Raw genomic sequence first — 23952 nt, 5'->3', positions numbered from 1 at the left:
AGAGCCGAAGCACCCGGATGGATGCTCGCGGGGCACGACGGGAAGAAGGGCAAACATCCCCGGGCTGAGGAGAAACAAGGCCTTCTGGGAAGAGGGGTGGGCCCAGCGCCTGGCCTCGCGGGGCATTGTGGGAGGTTCCAAGCCGTCAGGAGCCATTCGTTTGGGCTGTGAGCGGGCGGGCGGGAGGGGTGAGTGATGGGGAGGGAGAGGTGCACATCTGGAGGGGGGTGGCCACAGCTGGCGGCTGCGGGAGTGGGGCACGGTGGGGATTCCACATCTGGGGAGGGAAACTAGACCAGGCGGAGGCAGGAGTGCCCCATCTGGGGGCGGGAGGGAGGGGGCACAGCTGGCAGCGGGCGCGCCGCCCCTGGGGGCCGGGGCCACAGCTGGGAGCGGGCGCGCCACATCTGGGGGCGGAGAACAGCTGGGGGCAGGAAGGCCGCTTGTGGGAGGAGGGGAGCCGGGCAGGTGGGGGGCGGCCTCCCCTGGAGGCCTCGGGGGCCCAGGCCTCCCGGGACTCCTGACCTTCTGGCTCGCCCCTTCCCCTCCCCAGGTAGCCCGGGATGGAGGAGGGCCGGGGAGCAGAGCCCGAACCCGGGCGGGAGCCGGGGCCGGAGCCGGAGCCGGAGCCGGAGCCGCAGGCCGAGCCGGAGCCCGAGCCGGAGCCCGAGCCCGAGCCGGAGCCGGAGGCCGAGCCCGAGCCGGAGCCGGTCCTGGACCTGGACCCGGACCCGGACCCAGAGCCGGAGGCGGTGCCGGAGCCACTTATAAAACCAGAGCGGGTGCCGGAGCCGGACCTTCCGACGGAGCCGGAGCCGGAGCCGGAGCCGGAGCCGGACCTGGACCCGGGGCTGGAACCGGAGCCAGAACTGAAGCCGGAGCTGGAGCTGGAGCTGGAGCCGGAGCCGGAGCCGGGGCCGGGGCCGGGGCCAGAACTAGAACCGGAGCCGGGGCCGGGGCCCGGGCCCGGGAAGGAGTCCGGGCCCCAGGCCAGGCCCCCGTGGGCCGAGGCCGGGCCCCGCGGCGATCGCGAGCTGCTGCATCGGGAGTTCTTCTCGTGGGCCGAGTTCAGCCGCTTCTTCGACGGCTGGTGCCAGCGGCGCCGGGCCCTCTTCTCCGTGAAGAGCTCCATGCACCTGGCCAAATGTCGCTGGGCCCTGGACCCGCCGCTCCAGGCCCTCGTGGATGTCCTCAAGTACAGCTACGTGCGGCTGGTCTGCAAGGACGTGCGCACACCGGTGGGCCGGCCTGCCCTGATTGGCCGGCCTGCCCTGGCCGGGTGAGAGGTTCACGGGGGACTGGGACTGCCGGACTGCCAGGTTGCCCCCATCTCCCCCGCTCTACTCAAAACCCTTCCTTGGCTTCGCACTCCCCCTTGAATAAAGTTTCACCTCCCCACTGGCATTCGGGGCCCTTCCAGCTTAGCTGCCCATCCAGTGTGACTCCCCTAGAGATAGGGTCCTGGGCAGGTGACCTTGGGAGAGTCACTTCTTCTGTGCCTCAGTCTCCTCCCCTACATCTATCTGTTCTTTGAATTTCCATCTACCCCCTTTGCCTGTCCCCCCCTTCTGCTTAGGATGGTTGATGTGCCTCCCCTCCATGGCCAGCTCTAGGGCTTCCTGGGTCAGGAAGCCTCCCTCTGAGTCTCTCTCCTCAGCACTTTGAGCTCTCCTTTATGTTGATAGCCACCCCCAAGTTATTTGACTGCCTCTTTTCCGGATTAGATCATCAGGTCCTTGTGGATGTCACACCAGTCCTTTGGTGTATCCCCCTGAATGATTTTAGGGCCCTGCTATTGCATTTGTTGTTGAAATAAGGCCCCCCAAGACAAAATTTCAGCACATGGTAAGGGGGGGTGGGGTGGCAGGAGCAGGACATGGGCATGGTGATATAGGCCTGGGAAGAAGGGTCTAAGAAACACTCCAAGATTAGAGAGGAGGGTTGATTTCCAGTATGGAGAAAGCAAGGGATGGTGGGAGTATGAAGAGGGAATGAGGGGACATGGAAGGCTTCATGGATGAGCTGGGCTCTTCTGAAGGTTAGGTAGAAACGAACAAAAGGAATGGCATTCCTTGGATGGTGTGAGCAAAGGCAGGGAGTTGGAGAGGCAGAGGAACTTTGTGGGTAGTGAGGCCTTTGGTTTGGTTAGAATGCAGGGAAAGCAAGTGAACAGGCTGGAGATTTGGGAAAGAGGGCCTTGAATATTGGATTAATGGTTTCAAAGGGCTCTGATTAGAGGTGGGAGGGAGAAGGAGATTTGCCTCCCTGAGACTGTTCCCTTGTCTGTAAAGTCTAAATAAGTGGGACCCTGCTGCCCTTGCACTTTAAGGACTTGAGAAAGTCTATTGGAGTCAGGAGAGCTGGGAGACTGTCTGCTCCAATACTAACTCTGATCTTGGGAAATCATTTTTCCCTCTGGGGCTTCCATTTTTTTCCTCTGTAAAATGGGGATAAATTATCCTGTGTTTTTAGAAAATTCCTTGGCAGTTGCATGGAGGGCAACTTAGACAGGAGAGAGGATGGACCAAGCTGAGCTCATCTAGGTGAGCAGTGAGGAGGACCCAAAAGGGTTGGCCCCCATGTGAGTGGAGAGAAGGGAACACATGAGAAAGGTCACTTAACATGTGACCCTGGGAGCCTGCCTTTGGATAGAGAAAGGGGAAGGTTTAGGGGAAAAGATCATGAGATCAGTTTTGGACTTGGTTTTGAGACATCCAACTTGAAATAACCCAAGGCTGTTGGGGATAGCAAGGCTCATGGGAGATAGTGAGGAGGACTCTTGGGACTGGACTCATCAGCATAGAAATGAGCACTAATTCCCCAGAGCTGATTTCTTCTAGAGGAAGAACAATGGCCAGGATTACTATTAGGGAGAGGCCGAAGTATTCTATAGATGTTAGAGGGGCTACTGTTACTTCAGGGACACTGAGAAATCTAGGCAGGCAGGATGTATGATGAGGTGATCGGTACAGAGAGTTCAGGAAAGGGGGGACTGAAGGATGCAAGAAGTTTGTACAGAGACAGACATACCGAGTTAGGAGGAAGTCTGGCTGAGATGGTTAGAACTAGGGAGGGGGTAAAAAAGCGGGTTAACTCAGTTTAAAAGAAAGTGACCCTTTGGGACAATGGGCTTCAATTCCCTCTATTAAAGGATGGCATTGAATGACATGACTTTGATGCTCCTTTCTTACTATAAATTCTGCAAGGCTGGCAGCTGGGTGACCTCTCCCTTTCCTTCTCTTCCTGCAGGAGCCCCCAGCCAGTCTGCCCAGCCTTTATCATCCTGAAACTCAGCCCACTGCGTGATCGTCTGGTAGTGACCGACTGCCACCTGACCCATTCACACCCAACTTGCCCTTTGGAGTTTGCCTACTATTTCCGCCCGGGCCATCTTCTTGCCAACTCCTGCCTTCCAGTCCGCACCACCAACAAGATCTCCAAGCAGTTTGTGGCCCCTGCGGACATCCACCGCCTCCTCTCCTACTGCAAGAGCCGAGACCACGGTGTCCTCGATGCCCTCCATGTCCTGGAGGGGCTCTTCCAGGCTGACCCTGAGGCCAAGGTGCTAGCTTCACCCGGGGCAAGCAGGCAGAGGGATGGGTGGACACAAGGGGAAGGTCTCTGGTGCTGGATCCACTCTTTGAGTGGGCTGAGGGGAGGAAAAGATCAAGGGAGAGCTGATTCAGGGGTATTTGAGGCAGGAAGCCACTGCCATGGACTTGAGGAGCTCTTTTCTAGATGGAGAAGAAGGATGAGGGCAGCATAGTAATAGAGAGATGGTCTTGGTGCAAGGATGGCCTCAGTTCAGTTCTACCTCTGACCCGCTGGCTTGGTCTTGACTTGTCTCTGCAGTAGGCAGCCCTGTAAGACCAGATGTGTAGCCAAGGTGCCAATTGGCATTGGTAGGGAGTGCTTTTTTCATGGGGGAGTTTTGTCTGCCAGTGAGACCCCAGGGCAGGGTTCAGCCCCATTCCTTTCTTTCCCTTCTCTAGTTCTGGGCTTTTTCCTACCCCTATGGGAGAACTTTTAATGATTCTGTGAACTTGAAACTTTGTTCCTCATGTGAACTAAGTCCCTCTGTGGCTGAGGTTTTAGGCCTACGGGGGCCTATGGGTATCCTAGTCTGAGCTAAATGGTCCTGAGGTGTCCCCTGGTTTAGCTTCTTGGGGAAGGGGAAGAGGTCTTTCTTAGGGTGGTAATTTGTGTCTAAGTGTTCAGGGGTTTTGGGGGTGGGTGAGGTGAAAGGGCTGCTCTACATACTGAGGTAGCAGAGGCTCTGCCAAATGTTCTCATGGGGCCATTATGTGGATAAGGCTTGAGCCTTGTTTGGCTCCACAGGGCAGAGCTAGGAGGAGGAATGATGAGGGGAAATGAGGAGACAGATCCAGGTTTAAAGAACCAGCTCCTTAAGGAGGGGAGCTGGCCCAGATTGGAGTGTGTCACTGATTCCCTCTCATCCAGGGGTCTCTAAGCAAAGGCCTGGTGGTAGAAGATGTCTGTTTAGTACTAGTTGGATTAGATACCCTGAGAGCCCTGAGTGACCTTGGGTATCTCTCTCTGTTTCAGTGTCTCCATCTGAGGTCCCTTCTGACTTTTGATCTGGGATCACACAATCCTTTCCCATGCTGAAATTCTGTGGGATGATCATGTCTAGTCCCCATTTTCCAGAGAGGGGAAACTAAGGCCCACTGGGGCAGAGACTGGGACACCTTATAGCCCCATTTCTTCCCTGAAGGGAGTAGCAAAGTTTGGGGAGAATTTTGGTCTCTGTTTCCAGAAGCTTTAGTACTGATGATCTCTTGGTCATGCCAGCCTGGCATGTGTGAAGTGGAATCCTTTGTGCCAGAGTGGTAGATGCCATCTGGGCACTAGTCCCCTCTAAATCCTCTCCCTCAACTTATGGCCTCTCAATGAGGCTGGGAAGTGCCATTGGGGGGGGGTCTGTGGAGGAGACTGTGCTACTCTTCCTTGGTCTTGGCTGCTGTAGGAAATATGGGCAAGCTGAGCCAGTGAGCCCCCAGTCCTGTCACCTGGGAAAAGTTGATTTGAGTCTGGGGCCTGAGGAGAGTGATGATGGGTCATGTCTTAGAAGTGGGAGAACCCAGGGCAGGTTTGGAGGACGGAGGGTGATGGTGTGGAGAGGGAGGCAAGAGCCTGGTAGGATGGTCCCTTGGTCAAGTGTAGGTGTGATTGCATGTATGTGTGAGTATATATGTGGGGAGGCATCCAGCTGCTGGATGTGTGTCTGCACAGATGTGTGTGAGTGTGAATGTGTCTGGTGTGGGCACAGGTGCATAAAGGTGGGGCTGGTCACAAATGTCTATGTCTGCACAGGTATGTGTGAGTGTGTCTCTGGGTGTGGGCACAGGTATGTGTGTGTATAGGGTATGTAGGCAAACACTTGTTTGAGTAGGTGTGTATGGGTCCATAGGTGTGTGAATGTGTCTCTGGGTGTGGACACAGATGTGTGTGGGGTGTGTAGGCAGACACTCGTGTGAGTGGACACGTATAGGGTTGCAGGTGTGTAAGTGTGTCTGGGTATAGGTCTATGGAGGGTACGTAGGCAGGCACTTCTGTGTGTATCCGCACAGGTAAGAGTGTGAGTGAGCACAGATATGTGAGTGTGTTTTGGTGTGGGCACAGATGTGGGGGTGTGTAGGCAGACACATAGGTGTGTGGGTGTTGGTGTGTCTGCTGTAGGCACAGATGTGGGTGTGGATGCAGGCAGATACTGGTGTGAGGGGGGTGTCTGCACAGGTGTACAGTGAATTGTCTGTGGGTGTGGGTACAGATGTGTATGTGGGGTGCATGTATGATGTGTGAGAGGGGGATGTGTGTCTGCACAGGTGTGAGGGTGTGAGCACAGGTATGAATGTAGGGTATGTCTAGGCAGACACTTGTGTGAGTGGGTCTGTGGTGGCACAGGTGTGTGGTGTGCCTTGTCCCTGGGCAGAGCACAGGTGTGTCTGTGGGGACAGTCGTGTGAGTGGGTGTGAGTCTGGGGGCACCTGCACGAGCATGGTTGGCCACGCGTGCCTGTATGTGTTTCTGAGGGGAGGCTCCTCACACATCCGTGTGTCGGTGTGCAGCTGGGGGGGGGCTGCAGGTCTATGTCGGCGGCAGGTAGGGGTGGGGCCGGCCCCTCTGACTCTCTGTCCCCCGCAGGTGAAGCTGGTCTTCGTGGAAGATCAGGCCGTGGTGGAGACCGTGTTCTTCCTCACGTCGCCCATGATGGCCCTGCTCCGGCGCTTCCCCCTGATGCTCTTCTTTGACCGGCTGCCCGGGCTGCAGGGCACCTTCGACCTGTCCACCGTGCTGTGCGTGGACGACCGCGGCCGCGGCCGGGTGGTGGCCTGCTGCCTGACGCGCCAGACGGGGCCCAACCTGCTGCGCTTCACGCTGGCCTCGCTGGTGCAGAGCGTGCCCGAGATCAAGGGCCGGGTGCGCTGCGTCACGGTGGGTCCGGAGGGTGGCAGCCAGCTGGAGGCGGTCCGCGAGCTGCTGCCCGGGGCGCGCGTGCAGATCTGCCGCGTGCAGGTGCTGGAGACGCTCTTCAGCAAGGCGCAGGAGCTGGGCGGCGCGGGCGAGGACCCGGGGCTCTGGCCGCTGCTCTGCCGCCTGGCCGGGGCCGCCTCGGCCGCCGCCTACATGGAGGCGCTGGCCGAGCTGCGCGCCACCTGCCCGGCCGCCTTCGTGGACTACTTCGAGCGCAGCTGGGCGCCCCGCAGGGCCATGTGGGTGCGCCTCTGGGCCTTTGAGACGGCCCGAAACGTGGACGCTTGCGCCCTGGTCCGAGGCCATCGGCAGCGCCTGCTGCGAGGCCTCAGCCCCTCGCCCACCGTGGCCCAGTGCATCCGCGACCTAGTGGCCTTGCAGCGGGGGCATGGCGAGGGGGAGGGGGCCGGGGCTGACGAAGGTCTCTGCAAGGCACCGCCGCCGGGGCCCGGAGCTGGGCTGGAGAATGGAAGCGGAAGGGGGTTGCAGTGGGGCGACAGAGCGGGAGACGCAGGAGGAGTGCAGTTAGGGGGCAGAGGGGCAAGGGAGCGAGGCCCGCTGCTGGCAGGGGCGGGAGAGAGGGGGACGCAGCTGGGGGATAGGGGGGAATGGGGGATGCATCTCGGGGAGAGAGACGTCCAACTTGTGGGCAGAGGGGACAAGGAGATTCAGTTGGGAGAGAGCGGGAGAGAGCTGAGAGACAGAGCGGTATATTTGTGGGAAAGAAGCACACCTTTAGGAGATAGAGAGGAGAGGGGCGTCCAACCAGGGGACAGAGGAGAGAGGGGGCCACCTCCGTGGGAGAGAGGTCTGCAGTTGGGGGACAGAGAGAGGGCTGTACCTTTGTGGGAGAGAGGTCTGCAGTTGGGGGACAGAGGAGAGAGGGGGCCGCCTCTGTGGCAGTTGGGGACCAGAGGGGAGAGGAGGATGCAGCTGGGGGAGAGAGGGGAGAGAGGATTCCGTTTGTGGGAGAGAGGTCTATCTCTGGGGGACAGAGAAGAGGGTAGGATACAACTGGGAGAGAGTGATGTCCAATTGGTGGATGGAGGGGAAAGGGGGGCAGAGATGGGAGAGGGGAACCTTCAGCCAGAGGACAGAGGGGAGCGGGGGCTGCCTCCGTGGGATGGCGGGCAAGTGGTGCAGCTGGGGGACAGAGAGGAACCTGGAGGCACTCTGGGAGAGCTTCAGGGGAGAGGGAGGCCGGTGGGGCTTAGAGAGGAGAGGGTGGGGGCCAGGAAGCGGCCCCGAAGTGCCTCGGAAGAGGAAGACTGGGAGCTGCTGTCCAGGTTCCGGGCGGTGTGTGGGCCCGAGCTGGCCGGCCTGGTGGCGGAGGAGCTGAGCTTCGCCCGCCAGCATGGGGTCAGGGGCTTCCGCTGGACAGGGACTGGCTACACCCTGCAGGACGGAAACTCGGACTTCCTCCTAGATGCCGCACTGACCCGCTGCAGCTGCTCCATCCACGCTGCCCGCCACCTGCCCTGTCGGCATCTCTTTGCTGCCCGCCTTGTGGTGGGGGCTGCCCTATTCCACATGGACCTGCTCAGGGACAGTTGGGGAGGGGCCCCTGAACCGTGAGCCTTGGAACTCTGCCCCCTCCCCCCCTGCACCTCCCACCACCAGGAGAGAGGGTGCTCACACACTGAGGTCCAAAAAATAGGGAGCTCCCTTTCTGCCTCCCTTTGGGAAGGACGAGTGCTTGGAGATCCCCAAGCCCACCCGTGTATGGTGGACAAAATGATTCCTCAGCAGCAGTCACCGGATTCCTCCCCATCGCTGTTCCCCTGAGGAATAGAAAAGTAGTAGCTGAGGGATGGAAGCAGAGGAAGACGAGGGTGAGGATGGAACTACGTTAGGGAGAGAGGGAAGAAAGAAGACAGAGAGAAGGGAGAAGACAGAAGGGAAGAGAAGTGAAGATGTATGAGCCATGTAAGAGGGTATGGAAGGGGCCAGTTGACTGGATCCCTCCCAAGGATGGTTCTCCCATTCGGCAAACTAGACTGGGACCCAACAGCCACTGGGCCTGGGAGGTAGGAGAGTGCGAGGACGTGGCTGATGCACACGTTTGGCAAGGGGACCTTCCCAGAGCTGTCTGTCTAGAAGCGAATGTGGGGATTTCATCTCTGTTCCCATCAGAACCTTCTGGAGAAAGAGGCTGCTGGGGGGAGGGACTTCTAGGGGGTGGGAATTGGGCATCCCCTGCAATCCCAAGCCTTTCCAAAGCTCCCACTGGGTGGCAGGCAGGAAAAAAAGAAAAAAAAAAAGAAAAAATAGCTTTTCCTCCTAGAGCTTAAATTCCCCTGGGGCCGATACCCCCCATCCACAGGTCAGAATGAGAACCCGCTGTGCCAAACTCTAGGCCTATGTGGGTGTGGGCTTCAAGCTTGAGAGATTCTATCTAAATATATCTTTGGTTTGCTTCTATTGCTTCTGCCACGAGTTAAGTCTGGGAAATCCCAGAATTCCTGGTGTCTTGGGTCTCCACAAATAGGGAGATGGACACCCAAGGTTGACAAATAGATTTATAAAAAGAATTGGTTAGTTTTCTCCATTTGTGTTCTGAGAGCAAACTGTAGGGTTGAGTGGATTCTGAGCAAGTCCCTTTTCCTGGGCCTCAGTTTCCTCATCTGTAAAATAAAAGTAGATGGCCTGACACATGCCTTACAGCCCCCTCAATCCTATAGAATTCTGTAGAATGATCAGTAAACAGGATGGAGCTGTGTGGGCTGGGTTGCTTGGAAGCAGGAGCACAGAGATTTTGACCTGGGGCTCTGGACCCTGTTGTTCCTTCTCTCTTCCTGTCTCCCATGGGTGATAAACACCCAGAAAAAGCAGCAGGCCTCTAGCTGGCTAACCTGGGGAGGGGATCCTATCAATGGCAAGGGTTTCCCTTTGGATTGGGGGTAGCCTGAATTCCCTCACCCAGAGCATCTAGGCTATTATAAGCTTAGAGCATTTAGTTCTGGGAATGGGTGACACTCTTTAATTTCCTGAGCCTTAGAGATTGTAACTATCCAAAGTAATAAGCAGAGCCCACTTTGGAAGCCAGCACATCTAACTTCAAGTCTAGTGTCCTTATCACTGTATTCCTTTGGAAACTGGGCTGCAAGAAGGAACGGAAGTGATGTGATCTGGAAGGAGCATCTTGGAACATGGAAGGAGGTTTTGGCTTGGTTCCCAGACCAACCCCACCCCACTGTCCTTGTGATGCTGATCTCCAGTAAACTTCTTTGGGCCTGGTACCCCTGAGTCGCTTGAGAAATGCTTGCTGGTCAATTGATTGCATCCTCGGTTTGCCGATTGGGCTTCTCCATGGGGTAGCCGTAAAAATGGTAATGTCAATCCCTACCTCCGTCAAAATGTTTCCCTGTTGTCTCACCCCAGGCTGGAGGGAATTCTCCCAGCTGGAAAATGTCCAGTGGGGCCCTGGGTGGGTGGACTGTTTAGATTTTGTCTGAGCCCTAGCCAGGGATTGGAGTTTGGCCCCTGGGGTTGAAGAGTTTTTGGCCACTCTTCAATCCCAATGAATAACTATAATAACATAATCTCTCACGTGGCTGTGCTACTGAGACAAGTGCTTACCCATAAATGCTCTTGTTGGTGAGGGGGAGTGCAAGTAAATGAAAACCTCTGGTCTTCATTTGGCAGCCCCTAGGAGGAGAAAATCATAATCACCAAAGGTTGGAGGACACCTCTGTGCCACTAGCCCAAACAGCTAGCCAAAAGTCACTGCTCAAAGACCTCCAAGCAGTGCGAACCCACTGGCTCCAAGGGCAGCCCATTCCACACCAGGAGTGCCAATTGTCAGGAAGCTTTTTGTTCCTCTTGCTCCTGGTTCCACCCTTTGGGATCTTTGAGAACCCTTACTCCAGTTTCCTTTCCTCAAGATTCTTGAGTACCCTGGAGATTCTCCAGTTAATTGACATTTTTCTTAAATAACGGTGTTTTAAAAAAAAGACAACAGGATAGACACCTACCAAGCTTGCCCCATCAGATGGGGTCAAGGTGACTTTCCCCTCCCCTCTCCCATGGGGTGGCTACAAGCCATGGGGGTGGGGTGGGGCAGGCCATCAATAGATGGCCATGAAGGAAGTGTAAGTGTGAAACAAAATTGTGTGTGACAGACATAAATAGGATGGCAAGACATGTGTCCTTGTGGTGGGAGCTGCCCACAGAAGGGGGGCTCATGGGGGGTGCCCCTCTACAAGTGAGGTGGATAGTATCCCATCCCCCTTGGGTGGAGAGCTGGGCCTAGCTGACCCAGGGCCAGGGCCTATGGCGAGGCAGGTCTAGCTAGGGACATGGGAGGTGGACCTGGAGCTGAGGTAAGGGAAGGCATACACCACCTCTGGACCCCACTTCCAGGCAGCAGATCCCACCCCACAAGAAACAGATTAGACTCAGGCCCTGCCTCCTCAAGTCCAGCTCAAAGAGAATTCCCCCCCCCCCACCAAAGGATCCAAATCAGGCCCACCCCAGAGAAAGGGACAATCAACCAATCCCCAAACATTTATTGGACTCCTACCACGTGCCAGGCACTAAATATCCCAAGAGTAGGGGAGACAAAAAGGAGCAAAAGACAGTCCCTGCCCTCAAGGAGCTTACAGTCTAATGGCACAGTCAAGGGGCAAATATACCATCTACAAAGCAAGGAGATGATTCCAGGAGGAAAGACACTGGAGTGAGGAGGGCTGTGGAGAGCCCCACCTCTGTAACCCCCTGCACTAAGCCTCGCTGCCTCAGACCCCAGTTCCGTCCTTTTTTTGTCCCCCTTCCCCCCAAGGCAATGAGGTTCCGTTCTGCCTATGAGGAATCATTATTCAGGCTGGGAAAGCACGGGCGGAAATAAAACAAAAATTTATTTAAAAGGTTACAAGCCGTAGGAAGGGCAAGAGAGAGAGAAAGGGCTCAAAGAACAGCCAAGGCCATTGTCAGAGAAGACTGCCGGCCTTGAACTGGAGTCCAGCTCAGGTTTTTATGTCTTGCCTCTCCCCGAGGGCAAGAGGGGACGTCCCTTCCCCGGTCCTCGATGCGGAATTAGGCAGAGGGTCGGGCTGGAGATCGGCATACAAGTTTTACGTGAAACAATGCTACTTTCCGAACGGGGAGCTTTCCCGCCCCAGATTACCACCGTTTCTGTTACAATTCGAATTCTCTGCTTCAAGTCAATCTCCGACTCCACCCAAATTCTCTCTCTCACCTCCCAATGCTCTTCTCCTTCATCAGCCCCCAAACATCTCCACCCAAGTGCTGCATTCACAATTCTCTTTATCTTCCCCCGGCATCAAAGTGACTTGCCCAAGGTCACACAGCTAGAGCATTAATAAGTGTCTGGTGCCCCTGACTCCAGGGCCGGTGCTCCATCCACTGCCACCTAGCTGCCCCCGCTTTTTCAGTGGTATCCAACTCTTCGGGACCTCATTTAGGATTTTCTTGGCAGAACTATCGGAGTGGTTTGATTTCCTTCTCCAGTTCATTATCCTGGGGAGGAAACTGAGGCCAATAAAGTTAAATGACTTGCTCAGGGTCAGACAACTCGGAAGTGTCCGAGGTGGAATTTGAACTCAGATCCGCGACTCCGCAGTAGCCAGCTGCCCTCAGGCCCATTGACAGCTTCAGGCCCCGCCCCTGGGATCACAGGTTCCCGCCCCGGGCCCCGCCCCTGGCGCCTTAGGCCCCGCCCCGGATCTCAGCGTCACGTCGTCGCTATGGAGACAGCACCAGCTTCCCAACGCTCCGCCCCCCGGCCCCTTCCAAGGCGGCGGGCGCGGGCTCCACGGCTCGAGAAGCAGTTCAGCGAGGACTACAACTCCCAGCATGCCACGCTTTCCCTTCCCCGGGTCGGTCCCGAGAAGGAGATCCACGCGTGCGCCGGGCCGGAGGAGGGGGGGGTCGTCGCCCCTCCACGGGAATTTCTTCGGGAGCATGTGCGGAAGGGGCGGGACGCGGGGGGCGCGCGGGGCATTGTGGGCCTGTCCCTCAGGCCGCTGCTGGGGGTCCGCTCGGCGCCGCCATCTCTCGGGGAGCAGAGGAGGGGACAGGGGTGGAGGCGGAGGCCGCTCCTGTCTCCATGGTAACACGCCAGGCCGGGTGGGGGGTGGCCATGATAAGGGGGGAGGGAGGAAATGCAGCCCTGGTCGCCATGGTGATGGAGGGGGTGATGAGCGGGAGTGCTGTGGGTCTCCATGGTAACAGCAGTGGGTGGGCGGGGTAGTCTCCAGCAGGTCCAGGGGTTGACCTTGACCTGTGACCTTTATCCCCTGCCCTGTCTTGTCACTCTCCCCTGCTGAAGCCCCCCAGGGCCTTGTTCCTCCCCCGGTCCTGTCTCCGGGGCCTCTGGCTCCCCCCCAGTGCTGTCCCCAAGCCGCTGCGGCCCCCTGGGAGGGGTTTGAGCACACCCAGCCCCCTTCCCTTTCTTTGGGCTCGCCCTCCTTCCCACCCCCTCTTCCTCTCCCCATCCCCTGTCTCCAGCCCCCCTTGCCTCGCCCGGTCCTGCCCCTCCCCTTCTGGGTGACTCTCTCTTCTCCTGGCCCCAGGCTCCTTCCCCCCATCGGGTCTCATCCCATTCCTTTCCCACAAGCCTTTCCTTCCTTCCCCACCCCACAGGTGCAGTTTCTTCTGTTCTCCTTGGCTGTACCCTTGGCCCCCTTTCCAGCTCTCACTCAGACCCAGCCACTGGCCCTCCCTATGGTCATGTCCCAGCTCTGAGTTCTCACTGCAATCCCATCTTCACCTCTCCCTCGATTTCCAATCTCCTCCCTCATTCTGCTCTCATCCCTGGACCACTCACTCACTCACTCTCACCTAGTGTTACCTCATCCCTTCCTTCTCTCCGCCTCGCCTCTGCAGCTTCCGCTCCAGAGGTTCTCCGACTCACCCCTAGCTCACCCCGGCTCTCACAACCATCGCTCTCCTCGGCCCTGTTCTCCATTCTGTGTTTCCCTCTTAACCCTATCCCTAGTTATCTCATCATCCCCCTTTCCATTTCATCCCCTCTCTCCCTGGGGCCCAAGACCCCATAAGCAGATCTCATCCTTGAAACCTGTCTCCTGTTTCATCCCCAGCTCTGGTTTTAACTCCCAGTCCCAGGCTTCCTCAGGGAATACGGATGGCTGACATTTCTATAGTTCTTTTATGACATTCTTTCCTGTGATCCTGATGGCTGGGGTCAGGTCAATCGATGAGTCAGTGTCTAAACATTAAGGATTACCCAGGCCCTTTTCTCCAAGGAGCTCACAATCTAATGGGAAGACAGCAGGCAAACAGATGTACAAATGAGATTATATAGGTGGGAATAACGAACAGAGGGAAGGCATTGGAATGCAGAGAAAAGGTTTTTAAGTTAGCAAAGCCAAATGAGGAGGGACAGCATTCCAGGCCTGGGGATGGGGAAGAAGGGAGGAGGTAGATGGAGAGGCTACGCAAAGACAGGAGATAATCTGTGAGAGGTATGGCAGAGGAAATGGTGTCACTGGATCCAAGGCAATTGCAGAGGGAGTAGTTTATGAAGGGTTCTGAACTCCAGATGTAATTTTCTGTTGGATCCCAGAGGTACCAGGTACTAGAGAACCACCAGAATGTGTAGTGTGTGTGGGTGACATAGTTGAATCTAATCATGTTGGTGACTGAGGAGAGGATGGATTGGAATGAGGAGAACCTGGAGGCAGGTTGATCAACCAGCTGCTGAAGTGTGGGGGTGGTGAGGGGCTGCCCCAGTGGGAGGGCTGTGGCAGAGGAGAGAAAGAGATTGCGATCCTAGCCCTGACTCAGACATGGGGGGAGAAATTGGGAGGAGTCCACAGTGACTTCTAAGTAGTGAACCTGAGGGACTTGGGAGGATGAAGGTGTCGTCTACAGTTATCTGGAATATGGGGGGGTAATGGGGGAAAATAATGCGTTCAGTTTTGGAATTGTTGAATATAACATGTCTATGGGACTAAGGGAAAGAGTGGCATTCTAAAACCTAAGAGAGAAGAGTCTTTTTTTTTTTTTTTGGCAAGGCAATGGGGTTAAGTGACTTGCCCAAGGTCACACAGCTAGACAGTTATTGAGAAGGGAGTCTTAATGGGAAGAGGGTGCTTGACAGTGTCTGAGGCTTGCAGAGGGGACAAGATGGGAGAAGATTGAGAAAAGGTCATTGAACCCGACCGCTGAGTGATCATTGATCTCTGTGGAGAGCTCTTTGGGCAGAATGATGAGGTCAGAGGTCAGTTTGTAAGGGTTTGAGAAGGGAGTGAGAGGAGAGGCCTCCAAAGTCATAGAGAAGGCCTCAAGGAGCTTAGATACACAGGATAGAAGAGAATTATGACAATGGGGTTGGAGGAGTCTGGGGAGGGTTTTTAGAGATGGGGAAGATGTGAACCACGTTGTTGTAGGCAAGAGTGAAGGCACCAGTAAAAAGGGAGAGAAGGGAGGCTGTGGGGATGATGGAAGGGCCATCAGAGGAATGGGATCCCCAGCCTTATTTAGGAGGAAGACAGGAACGAAGGGATTAGAGTGGAAGGAACCTCAGGAGAGTTGTTGAGGAGGCTCAGAGCATCTGAGCCCAGGGATGATTCTCCCCATTTTCCAGATGAGGCAGGTGAGACTTGAAGAGGCTCTGGGAGGGACCGGGAGCTGGGGGAGCTCTCCCTGCACCTCTTCTTGGGTGCCTCCCTAGTGGTGCCCCTGGGTAGACTGTTTCCCTGGAGCATCTGGAATGGGGGCCAAGGGGGCTGGGAAGGAGGCTCATGGTGCGCCCGCCGTCCATTCGCAGCCGGAGGAAGGAGCCTCGCCGGGCTCTGGCCCTGCTGCTGGGGGCCCCTCCGCAGGCGAGCTGGGCCTGGGCCTGGAGTTCCACACATGGCACCACTTCAGCAGCTTCTTTGATGACTGGTGTGAGCGACACCAGGTGCTGTTCATCATCGCCAGCCTCAAGCCCTTGATCTCTCTGCGCCAACCTCCACTGCCCTACCTGCCCAGCCTGGCGGCCACCCTGCGCTTCCGCTTCGTGCGCCTCATCTGCAAGCACAGTGGAACCTATGTGGGGCAGAGCGTGGTGCAACGGGACCAGCAGTGAGTGCCCTCTTCCCCCTCCCCCCATGCTTCCCTCTCACACTGGGTCCTCCTGAAGCTGGCAGCTGGGAGAAGGGTGGGGGCTGCCCACATGGTTGTGGATGATCTGCCCACGGCAGGGGCAGCCAGATCCTGGCCTCGGTGCGAGGCCAGGCAGAGGTGGCAGCCTGGACCAGGTCACAGCAGGATGGGCATGGGAAGGGTGAGGCTGATGGTGGGGGGAAGCCGCAGGAGGTTCGCTATCTATAGTGCTGCCAGGTTCTCCTTTTCTCATCTCTCTCCCTGCAGAAGCCAGAAGATTGACTGTCCGGCCCTCATCACCCTCCGCCTGGGTCCCAAGAAGGATCGTCTGGTGGTGACAGAAGCCAGGCTGCAGCACAACCACCAGCTCTCTGCCAGGGAGTTCTCTCGGGGCTTCAGGCGCCGCCAGCTGGAGGCCAGCCTAGGGCTGCCTATCCGGATCACCAACAGTGTCTCCAAGCGCTTCCTGGCCCCAGACTTGGTCTGGAACCTGGAGGACTATAGCCGGGCCAAGGACAAGGGCATGTGCGAGCTCCTTGGGGAGATGCACACACTCTTCCGGGCTGACCCTGGGGCCAAGGTCAAGCTGGTCTTCCAGGAGGACGTGGCCATCCTCAACTCCATCTTCCTAGCCACGTCGCACATGCGCTGTCTGGCACGCTCCTTTCCCCGCCTCTTGTTCTTGGACCAGGTGGCCAGCCTGCCTGGAGACTTTGAGCTCTACTCTGTCCTCTGCCAGGATGCCAATGGGAGAGGCCGCGAGGTGGCCTACTGCCTGGCCCGCAGAGGCACCCCGGACCTGCTGGTTTTTATCGTGGCCTCATTGGTGCAGAGCGCCCCCGAGATAAAGACACTGGTGGAGTGTCTGACCATTGGGGTGGCCTGCCTCACGGGTGTGGATGCTGTGGAGGAGGTCTTGCCTTGTGCCCGTGTGCAGGTGTGCCGGGCTCAGGTACTGGAGGCCCTGGGGCGCAGGGCCAGAGAATTGGCTGTGAGCGGGGAGCGGCACATCGTCAATCTCTTGCACAACCTGGCCCACGCGGCCTCGCCCAAGGTCTACAGCCAGTATCTCAGTGACCTGGAGGATGTGGCTCCCCTAGAGTTCCTCCGCTACTTCCTGGAGACCTGGCATCCACACAAAGGCACATGGGCTGCCTGCTGGGCATACCATCGTGGGGAGAGCTGCCCCTTTGTGGACCACTTGGAGGCTCACAGGCAGAAACTGTTACCTGCTCTGGCCCAAGATTTGTCTCTAGCAGGATCTGTTCGGGGCTTGCTGGACCTTGAGAGCCTGCCCGTGGAACTTCAGGGGTTGCAGGCTGAAGAAGTGGCTGAGAGGTACCTGGCAGTAGGGCCTGGGGAGGCAGCAGCCCTGGTGGCTGAGGAGCTGGCGCTGGCCCGCCATGGTGGGGGCATCCAGGCGGCAGAGGGTGGGGGCTTTGTGCTGGAAGGGACAAGCCGGGGAGCCACTTTCACTGTGGGGGCTGACCTGGCCTCCTGTAGCTGCTCTATTTTCACAGCTGGCCACCGGCCCTGCCGTCACATCTTTGCTGCCCGCCTCTGGGCCGGGAAGGCCCTTTTTGATGCCAGCCTTCTACCCCCTGCAGGTGGTAACGAGGGGTAAGGTTCTTGCTTTTGCCCCTGGTAGGGCCTCTCTTCTTGCTTGCACCCACACTGGAGGAGGCAAAAGAGAAGGTCCTGAGTCTTCCTTCCTCCTCCTCCTATTCCCTTGCCCCATAGCCTTGGACTTGCCTGGGAAAGAAGGAAGCCCATCAGGCTGGCAGGGCAGGTGCCTGCCATGGGACCTGGGAAGAGCATGGGCAGTTTTGTATGTTTCCTGGCAAGAATAAAACCAATCCTGTGGGGTGTTGTACCTTCTGTGAATTTTTTAAGGAAAGGGGTGGTTGAAATGTGTAGTGGGAGTGAGGTTGCAGAAAAAGATCCAGAGGGCCCCTCACTGCTCTAAATCCTTTTTTGAGGTCAGGAAACCCACAAGAAGACTTTGTCCTTATGGGGCCCGGCTTCCCTGGCAGTGAAGGGCACACATTTTAAAAACACTTGCTGTTTGTAGAGCTACGTGCTCAGTGATGCTGGAGGAGAGTTTGCTGCCCTTCTGGAGCTCATGGCTGGGGTGGGGCGGGGGAGATGAGTGACCAGCAGGTCCCTGAAACCCAACGTTATGGAGTCATCCCTCAGAGAATCAAGATGTTCCAGGCCAAGGCCCTTCCTGAAGGGCAGAGGGAGGAGGGGTACTGGAAGATTTCAGAGGAAAGGGCATCTGAGCTGGTCACTGAAGGATTGGCAGGAATGGAAGGGGGAGAGGAAGGAGAAGGATCACAGGGTCAGGGACCCAGACTGAGTGTGGGGAAAGGAAACTTGGACTGATCTGGCTTCCATCTCTGGCCTGAAATTCCTGTTGAATCCTGACTAATCATAGGGTCATAGATCTAGAGACAGAAGAGGCCTTCATGGCCATCTAGGTGGCTGAGTCTCCCAATTTTCAATAACTTACCCAAAGTCATTACAACTAGTGAGGGCCAGACTCAGAATTTCAGATTAATAGTGCAGCACACTTTCCACCACCTAATCACTTGAGAATATTGGCCTTCAGTTTCCTCATTTATAAAATGGGTGAGTGGTTTGGATTAAATCAGGGATTCTTAACCTTTTTTTGTGTGTGTGTCAGTGCAGTCTGGTGAAGCCCTTGGACCCCTTCTCAAAGTAATATTTTAATTTTTTAATAGTATTTTTTCCAATTATGTGTAAAGACAATTTTTAATGTTCATTAAAAAGCTTTTTTTTGAGTTCCAAATTTTCTTCCTCCCCTCTCCCTTCCCTAAAAAAAGTTAAGAATTTTAATTAGATTCTACAATTGTAATCATGTAAAACTTATTTCCATATTAGTCATGTTGTGAAAGAAGAAATAAATCAAAAGAAAAAACACTAAAAAGGTGAAAATAATCTGCTTTGATCTGCATTCAGATTTCATAGGTCTTTCCCATGATGTAGATTGCATTTTCCATTACTTGAAATTATCTTGGATCATTGTATTGCTGAGAAGAGTTAAATTTATGATCATCACACAATTTTGCTCTTATACGTTTGATGTTCTCCTGGTTTTGCTCACTTCACTTTGCCTCAGTTCATGTAAGTCTTCCAGGTTTGAGAAGAACGTTTTCAGATGCAAAAAAAAAAAAAAGAAAAAAGAAATAGGATTATAAAAGAAACTAGTTGTATTGAAATATAGTTATCAAAATATTTATTAAAAAGTTGAAGGACTTTAAGAATCCCTCTTTCAGAAGCTTCTTTATAAATTAATCTTTCATTTTCCCCAATTACATGTAAAAGCAACTTAAAAATTTATTTAAAATTTAGAATTCCAAATTCTCTTCCCTCTTCCTTCCCTTCCTCCTTCAATGAGAAGACAAGTAATTTGCTAGAAGTTATTCTATACAAAACATTTCCAAAGTAGTCATCTTTTGAAAGAAAATAGATTAAAAAAACCCAACAGGAAAAATAAAAAATTTTAACCTATGCATCCAGATTCCTTTCTCTGGATATGGATCACATTTTATTTTATTTTATGTTAACTATTAGTCCTTTGGAATTATTGTAGATTATTGTATTGCTGGGAATGGTTAAGTCATTTATGATTGATCTGTAATTAACATTGTTACTATATGCAATATTCTCCTGGTTCTGCTCATTTCTCTTTGTATCAGTTCATCTAAGTCTAGGTTTTTCCTGAGAGCATCCTGCTCATCATTTCTTATGGCACAATAGTATTCTATCACAATTATATGTTGCAACTTGTTCAGTCCTTTTTCATTCGATGGCCATTTCCTCAATTTCCAATTCTTTGCCACCATTAAAAAAACCTTTCTATAAATATGTACATAGAATTCTTTTTTTCTTTTTAAATTTTTCTTTACTGGGGTGGGTGGGAATAGTGAGCTAGTGGTATTGCTGAATCAAAGGGTTTTTATAGCATAGTTTCAAATTGCTCTCTGCAATGCATGGATCAGTTCACAACTCCACCAATATTGCATTAGTGTTCCAGTTTTCTCACAACCTCTCCAACATTTGTCATTTTCCTTTTCTGTCATATTTGCCCATCTGATAGGTGATACCTCATTATTTTAATTTGCATTTCTCTAATCAGTAATGATTTAGAGCCTTATGATTATGGATAGCTTTGATTTCTTCATTTGAAAATGCCTGTTGTTTGATGGGGGGGCGGGGGGGGATGGACATTCTATGAAATAGAGGACTTTCAAGTTCCTGATGAAAAGCCCAGAGTTGAATAGAAAATTTAACTTTCAAATACAAATCTCAAGATAAATAGAAAAGAGAAATCATAAGTGATTTAATGTCATTCCTACATGAGAAATTGCTCTTATTCATCAATTGGGGAATGATTCTTATTTTTTTTTTTAGGTTTTTGTAAGGCAAATGGGGTTAAGTGGCTTGCCCAAGGCCACACACAGCTAGGTAATTATTAAGTGTCTGAGGCTGGATTTGAACTCAGGTACTCCTGACTCCAGGGCTGGTGCTCTATTCATTGCGCCACCTAGCCACCCTGAGTGACTCTTATTGTTATAAATGATTCAGTTTTCTGTTTTTTTTTTGAGAAATAAGACTTTGCTATACATTTTTTCCCACAGTTAATGATTCTTCACTATGTATTTACATTCAGCCTATTCCCTCCACATTTATTCTACTCTCTCCTCTCTCTCTCTCCTCTCTCTCTCTCTCTCTCTCTCTCTCTCTCTCTCTCTCTCTCTGTTGGTCTGTCTGTCTGATTCCTTCTCTCCCTTTCCTTTCACCCTGTCCATCTTGAAAAGTATTTTGCTTCTGACAGATCCTCCCTTCACCCCCCTTCTATCAGCTGTCCCCCCTTTTCCCCTTGCCCTCTTACTTCTATACAGTAAGATAGAATTCTGTACCCAGCTAAATGTGTATTTTATTCGCTCTTTTTGAATCTGTTCTGGTGAAAGTAAGGTTCAAGCACTGCCTGCATCTCCACTTCTCTGTAAAAGCTCTTTTGTGCTTCTTATATATGACATAATTTACCCCATTCTACCTCTTCCTTTCCCCTTCTCTCTAAATGCATCTCTTTTCTACTCCTTACCCTTTAAATATACTTCTACCTTCCCTAATAACAAGAAAGTTCTTAGAAGTTACAGTATCACCTTCCCATGTAGAATGGAAACAGTTTAACTTTGTTAAATCTCTTATGATTTCTCTTTCCCATTTACCTTCTCCTGAGTCTTGAATTTGAAAATCAATTTTCTATTCAGCTCTGGTCTTTTCATGAGGAATGCCTGAAAATCATTTATTTCATTGAATGCCCATTTTCCCCTTGAAGTATTATACTCAGTTTGACTGGGGAGGTGATTTTTTTATTGTAATCCTGGCTCCTTTGCCCTCTGAATATCATTTCAAGTCCTCTGATCCTTTAATTTAGAAGTTGTTAAATATTGTTTTATCCTCATTGTAGCTCCATGATATTAAAATTTTTTTCTTTCTGGCTGCTTTTAGTATTTTCTTCTTGACCTAGGAGTTTTCATTTTGGGATCTCTTTCAGGAGGTGCTGGGGGGGATTCTTTCAATTTCTATTTTACCTTCTGGTTCTAGAATATCAGGGTGTTTTTCTTTGCTTTTTTTCTTTGTATGCACAGTGCCTGGAATGTAGCAAATTCTTAATAAATTCTTATTTTGAACTGAGAAGGAGAGAATAAAAGTGGTAGAGTAGAAGTAAACAATATATATGCTGACACAGTCAGGGAGTTGTTTGGAACTCTTGACTTGTCCCTCCTTTCTGTGTACAACTGATAAGCTTTTTCAGAGAGTGTGTTTGGCAGGGAACAGCTTGGACTGTGAGTGTACTACATTTTCCTGGAAGCAAGGATGCATTGAGGTTTGTGAGGGTATTCATTTAGTCCATCCAGTCCCTTAAATCTGTCAGCCCATTGGTCACGTCAATCCCAATTCCCTCCAGATTCTTTGGTCACAGTATTACAGAATTTTAGACCTGGAAGAGATCTCAGAAGCTATTCAATCCTATCTATTCCTGAGCAGGAATTTCCTTGATTAACACCCCCAACAAGAGATCTTGCAGCTATGTCTTGAATTCCTAAGTCAGCTAGTTATTTTGCCCTTCTTATCCATACATTAAGCCTAAATCTCTCCTTGACTCTTGCTTTTGCTCTCCAGCAGTCCTTTCCCATTAAAGTCTCTCTTCTCTAGGTTGAATTGAATTCCTTTGAATAGTTTTCATAAAGTATGGACTTCAGCCTCTTTACTGTCTTGGCCATTTTCTTCTGGGCATGTGTCAAATTTTGATTGCTAGTACCTTGAGATGTGATTGATTGGTTCATTGATGTTTGTCTTTCTCAAAAAAGACCATGACATCAGGGAGGTGATTCCAAGACAAGCAAGTGAATTAGATATAAGTGAGGGGGGTGCTGTGCTAAGTCACTAATCTTGATTTCTTTTCTGGAGACTGGAGATGACTTATGGATATCTAGCCCTAGTATTTTTGCTGAATTCTGGATCCAGATTCACCAGCTGCCTCTTAGACATCTCCACTTGGGATGTCTGACCAGGGCAGAGTGCTAGGAGAGTTCTCTGCCTCACTATAGGTCTAATCCTCTCAGTTCAGCCCAAGATTGAAAACATTAAATCAAACATATGATGAGCTTGTGATCAAATAAAATTCTCAGATCTTTTCCAAAAGAGCTCTTGTCTAACTACTTAACCACACTTCCCCATCCCATATATTTCTCTTTTTTGTACCTAAGTATACAACTTTGCATATATCCCTGAACATTTTTCAGCTTATTTGATTTGACCCAATACTCTACCCTTTTGAGTTATTAATTCTTTTTAAAATGTATTTTGTTAAAATGAAAAAGTACCAATATATTTTGTCTTAATAACATGACACTCCCCTACATAGCCTTTCTGTTCCACCCTTTCCCCCAAATACACTCCCTGAAAAGATTTAACAGTTGTAAATGGAAATGAGGGATAAGTCAGGAGCTCTTATCCTGGGTGAGAGAGGTCTGGGTTCCCCAAAGGGCAATGCTGTAGAATTTCACAAAATCCCATAGGGGGGATTTTCTAAGAGGATTTTATAAGGAAGGTTTATAAAAGTCAGTCTTTTACTATTATTTTCTAAATTTTTAAAAAAATTATCTTTTATAGGAAATATCTTAGCCTATTCTACCTCTCCTTTCTCTTACTCCCAGTGCATTTCTCTTTTAGCTATTAATTCCATTTTTACAATATATTATATCTTCGGATTCAGCTCTCTCCTGTGCTGCATCTATAAAAGCTCCTTCCACCTGCTCTATTAAATGAGAAGTTTCATATGAGTATTATCAGTATCATTTTCTATGCAGGAATACATGCAGTTCATCATCATTAAGTCCCTCATATTTTACCCTTCTCCTCTGTTCTCTATGCTTCACCTGAGTCCTGTATTTGAAGATCAAACTTTCTGTTTAGCTCTGGCCATTTCAACAGGAACATTTGAAATTCCCCTGGTTCATTGAAAGTCCATCTTTTCCCTTGGAAGAGGATGTTCAGTTTTGCTGGGTAGTTGATTCTCAGTTGCATTCCAAGCTCTTTTGCCTTCTGGAATATTATATTCCATGCCCTATGAGCTCTTAATGTAGTTGCTGTTAAGTCCTGTATGATCCTGACTGCAGCTCCACGATATTTGTATTGTGTCCTTCTGGCTACTTTTGTAGTATTTTCTCTTTGACTTGGGAGATCTGGAACATGGCTACAATATTCCTGGGGGTTGTTTTTTTTTTTTTTTTTTTTGGATCTCTTACCAGGGGAGATTGATGGATTCTCTCCATTTCTATTTTTCTCTCTGCTTCTAGGATATCAGGGCAATTGTCCTGTAGGATTTCTTTAAAAATGAGGATAAGGCTCTTTTCCTGATCATGACTTTCAGGTATCCCAATAATTTTTAAATGATCTTTCCTGTTGCTGTTTTCCAGATCAGTTGTTTTTTTCAATGAGATGTTTCACATTTTCTTCTAATTTTTCATTCTTTTGGTTTTGAAGTATTGTGTCTTAATTTCTCATAAAGTCAGAAGCTTCCTTTAGCTCCATTCTATATCTGAGGGATTTGTTTTCCTCAGAGAGCTTTCTTATCTCTTCTTCCATCTGGCCAATTCTCCTTTGTAAAGCATTCTTCTCCTCAATAACTTTTTGAACTGTTTTATCCATTTGACCTATGCTGGTTTTTAACATGTTATTTTCTTCAGCGTTTTTTGGATTTCCTTGACTAAGCTGCTGACTTCTTTTTCATGTTTTTCCTGCATCTCTCTCATTTCTTTTCCCAATTTTTCTTCTGTCTCCCTTACT

General features: G+C 51.7%; 2 protein-coding genes across 3 annotated transcripts; both read left to right on the top strand.

Moving 5' to 3' along the window:
* Positions 1-21: 21 nt before the first annotated feature.
* On the top strand, positions 22-8081 carry LOC141509854 (uncharacterized). The gene is given in 6 exon segments (XM_074219695.1): positions 22-55; positions 58-188; positions 558-1279; positions 3250-3562; positions 6166-7027; positions 7064-8081. Coding segments are annotated over 6 exon segments (3069 nt in total). The 3' UTR covers positions 8071-8081.
* Positions 8082-12111: 4030 nt separating this feature from the next.
* LOC141509850 (uncharacterized protein ZSWIM9-like) lies at positions 12112-19776 on the top strand. 2 transcript variants are annotated; one of them, XM_074219684.1, is made up of 3 exons: positions 12112-12332; positions 15248-15546; positions 15835-19776. In XM_074219684.1, the coding sequence occupies exons 1-3, from the start codon at positions 12201-12203 to the stop codon at positions 17189-17191; spliced, it is 1788 nt and encodes a 595-aa protein (XP_074075785.1). In that variant the 5' UTR covers positions 12112-12200; the 3' UTR covers positions 17192-19776. The 2 variants fall into 2 exon arrangements, with proteins under 2 accessions (XP_074075785.1, XP_074075786.1); XM_074219685.1 differs by lacking the exon at positions 12112-12332 and adding an exon at positions 12490-12565 and having other exon boundaries at positions 15835-19775.
* The last annotated feature ends 4176 nt before the right edge of the window (positions 19777-23952 follow it).

The sequence above is a fragment of the Macrotis lagotis genome, chromosome 1 (genome assembly GCF_037893015.1).
Source record: "Macrotis lagotis isolate mMagLag1 chromosome 1, bilby.v1.9.chrom.fasta, whole genome shotgun sequence".
NCBI classification, from domain to species: Eukaryota; Metazoa; Chordata; class Mammalia; order Peramelemorphia; family Peramelidae; genus Macrotis; species Macrotis lagotis.
This window is presented reverse-complemented; position numbering and strand designations above follow the sequence as displayed.

Excerpts from the sequence above, each read along its gene's own strand:
- LOC141509850 (XM_074219684.1), top strand. The coding sequence starts at position 12,201 with ATGGAGACAGCACCAGCTTCCCAACGCTCCGCCCCCCGGCCCCTTCCA. Across the intron at positions 12,333-15,247 it reads CCACGCTTTCCCTTCCCCGG|CCGGAGGAAGGAGCCTCGCC; the intron begins GTCGGTCCCGAG and ends GTCCATTCGCAG. Across the intron at positions 15,547-15,834 it reads GTGGTGCAACGGGACCAGCA|AAGCCAGAAGATTGACTGTC; the intron begins GTGAGTGCCCTC and ends CTCTCCCTGCAG.